At 36.4% G+C, this 3000-nt stretch overlaps 1 protein-coding gene across 1 annotated transcript; it reads left to right on the top strand.

The window, feature by feature from the left end:
* The first annotated feature begins 227 nt into the window (after positions 1-227).
* Positions 228-1842, top strand: LOC107810578 (putative sugar phosphate/phosphate translocator At4g32390). Its single transcript, XM_016635373.2, has one exon. The coding sequence runs from the start codon at positions 489-491 to the stop codon at positions 1533-1535; it is 1047 nt and encodes a 348-aa protein (XP_016490859.1). The 5' UTR covers positions 228-488; the 3' UTR covers positions 1536-1842.
* Positions 1843-3000: the final 1158 nt, after the last annotated feature.

Raw genomic sequence — 3000 nt, 5'->3', positions numbered from 1 at the left:
CAGTATTCTAAGGGGGTGTGATGCAGATTGACTGATTACATGACTCGAACTCGTAATCTATAGATTATACAGAGATAACTTTACCGTTGCTACGAGGCTCAAAATAATATGCTCTTGTTAAGACAAAAATTAAAAAAAAAACATTGAATGAATTAGCAAAAACGAAATACAATGTTATATTTCTTACTAAAAAGCCATTAAAGCAACAATGAATTAATTACCAAGTCAAAGAAGCAACATCAGATTCGCAGTTTCACATCTTCACATCCCCTAACAATCTTACACGAATGCATATAAACTCTCCTCAATTCTCCTTTTGTCCTGTAACGCCTCCACCTTCTCCTCCTAAAATTTCACCCCCTTTTTCTCTCTCTTTCTCTTACACCAAAAATCCCTTTTCATTGATGTCAAATCTTAGCATTGTTATTTCAAGAAATTCTTGAAAAGTTTTGATCTTTGATAATTTTTTGTGATTTTTGAGCCAAAAAATGGGGAAAGGAGGAGCTTTGAGTGAAGGGGTTGTGAAAAAGATCTTGCTTTCATATACCTATGTTGCAATTTGGATCTTTCTCTCTTTCACTGTGATTGTGTACAACAAGTACATCCTGGACAGAAAGTTGTACAATTGGCCATACCCCATTTCACTAACAATAATTCACATGGGTTTTTGTTCTTCTTTGGCTTATCTTCTTGTAAAAGTGTTTAAGGTTGTTGAGCCTGTGACTATGACATGGGATCTTTATTGCAAATCTGTGGTACCCATTGGTCTTTTATATGCATTTTCACTTTGGTTATCAAATTCTGCATATATATATTTATCTGTGTCTTTTATTCAAATGCTTAAAGCTTTGATGCCAGTGGCTGTTTATTCAATTGGGGTTATGTTTAAAAAAGAGAACTTTAAATCTGATACTATGGCTAATATGGTGTCTATTTCTATTGGTGTTGCTATTGCTGCTTATGGTGAAGCTAAGTTTGATACATGGGGTGTGATGTTGCAGCTTGGTGCTGTAGCTTTTGAGGCTACAAGATTGGTTATGATTCAGATTTTGCTTACTTCAAAGGGTATTACATTTAATCCGATTACATCGTTGTATTATGTTGCGCCGTGTTGTTTGGTTTTCTTGTTCATTCCATGGATCTTTGTGGAATACCCAATGTTAAAGGATACATCTAGTTTCCATTTGGATTGGTTGATCTTTGGTACGAATTCGTGCTGCGCGTTTGCTTTGAATCTTGCTGTGTTTTTGCTTGTGGGGAAGACATCTGCTTTGACAATGAATGTTGCTGGTGTGGTTAAGGATTGGTTGTTGATTGCCTTTTCTTGGTCTGTGATTAAGGATACTGTCACCCCTGTGAATTTGGTTGGATATGGATTGGCTTTCTTGGGCGTGGCGTATTACAACCATGCCAAATTGCAGGCTCTTAAGGCGAACGAAGCGCAGAAAAAGGCTGCACAGGACGAGGAGGCAGGAAGATTGTTGGAGGAAAAAGAAGGGGAGAATGGTGCTAAGAAGAATGAATCTCAGGGTTGAGTTTACTTCGTGTTATCCTTAGGTAGGATGACGTTTTGGGACAATGGAGGTAACATGAAGATCACATTATGTCGTCCTTTTTCGGATGATTTAGTTTTTGTTGTTGGCTATACACCTTTTATATTATCTGTTGTTTTTCTAATTTTATTTTTCAGTCGGTCATTGTCATTCTCACTTCATGCTGTTGAGGATCTCATATTAGTTTTATTACTTGTATTACCAGATCATGCATGTACTTGAGCATGACTCGAGGCTCTTTATGTTTATTTTGACAGAATAGTAATACATGAGAGCTTTTTTCATATTAGTTTTACTTGTCTTCAACTGTATTTGACTTCATTGCCTTACGAGTTAAGCAAAATGCAGCTGTTATTTAAAGCTTTCCTTTTTGAAGTTCTCGACATGTTAAATTATAGATAGACATGTAATAACTGATGCTGTTAGTTATCTTCAACATGTCCAAAGACTTTACCTGAAATTTGGAAAGATTCGGTGTTGGTTGATGTACTATATAGAATAACCACACTGTTGTATGTAAATGACATGGTTTTCTTCGATTCAGAGAAGATATCTGTATGGTTGTTAGGTAGATGACATAATTTAATATTGAGTCCGAGATGAAAAGTTGCTCGGTTACGCTTACACTCAGTGTATTCTAGAATAGGCGTTAACTCTTAGATTCAACACCAATTCTTTCAGGAAAGTCAGAAATAGTAATGAAGTGATGAGAAATGGTATGACTTCCCGAGCAATGTTACTATGTAGAACGGTTGAAGATGGGACAGAAAGGAACTAGTGAAACTAATTACTCATTTTAAACAACCTCTAATTCTTAAATTGCAGCCCTCAATTTTGGGTAAAAAAGTGAAAAAGGTTGATGACCACAATGAAAGCTGTAAAGATTTCCTGAATACCAGGAGTTGTAATGTTGTGGAGATGTGCTTATGAACAACATTTGAAGTGTCTCGATTTGAAATTTTAGTATGTCAGGTAGTTTTTTGTTACAAGTATAATATAGAACTGTCAGTATGTTGTAGAAAAATGTTGTGTGAAATACAGATTCTGTGTAAAAAGGGCAGCCCGGTGCACAAGTATCACGCATTTACGTAGGGTTCGGGTAAGGGCCGCACCCCTAGGGGTGTGATGTAGATAGCCTATCTTCATGCAAGCATTAGTGTCTGCTTCCACGGCTTGAACCCTTGACCTATAGGTCAAGCTGTACTAAATACTAAATGAAGTAAAAGAGGCATTAAGCAGTCTTTTACATCATATTTCCCCTAGTGGAGTGTTCTGTTAGTAAATCATGATCTAGCTTTAGATGGTGTCTTTGGCTTTAAAGTTTTGGAAGTAATCTTAATTGAAACGGATCTAATATATATCCATGACTTTTAACAGATCATGCTCTGTGCAGTATGTTTATCCATAGGTTTTGGTGTCTTTCTTCGATGAGGTAGCCGGTTATGTA

This window comes from Nicotiana tabacum, chromosome 21 (genome assembly GCF_000715075.1).
Source record: "Nicotiana tabacum cultivar K326 chromosome 21, ASM71507v2, whole genome shotgun sequence".
Classification (NCBI taxonomy): Eukaryota; Viridiplantae; Streptophyta; class Magnoliopsida; order Solanales; family Solanaceae; genus Nicotiana; species Nicotiana tabacum.
Note: the sequence above shows the minus strand (reverse complement) of the source record. Positions and strands in the feature narration are given on the sequence as shown.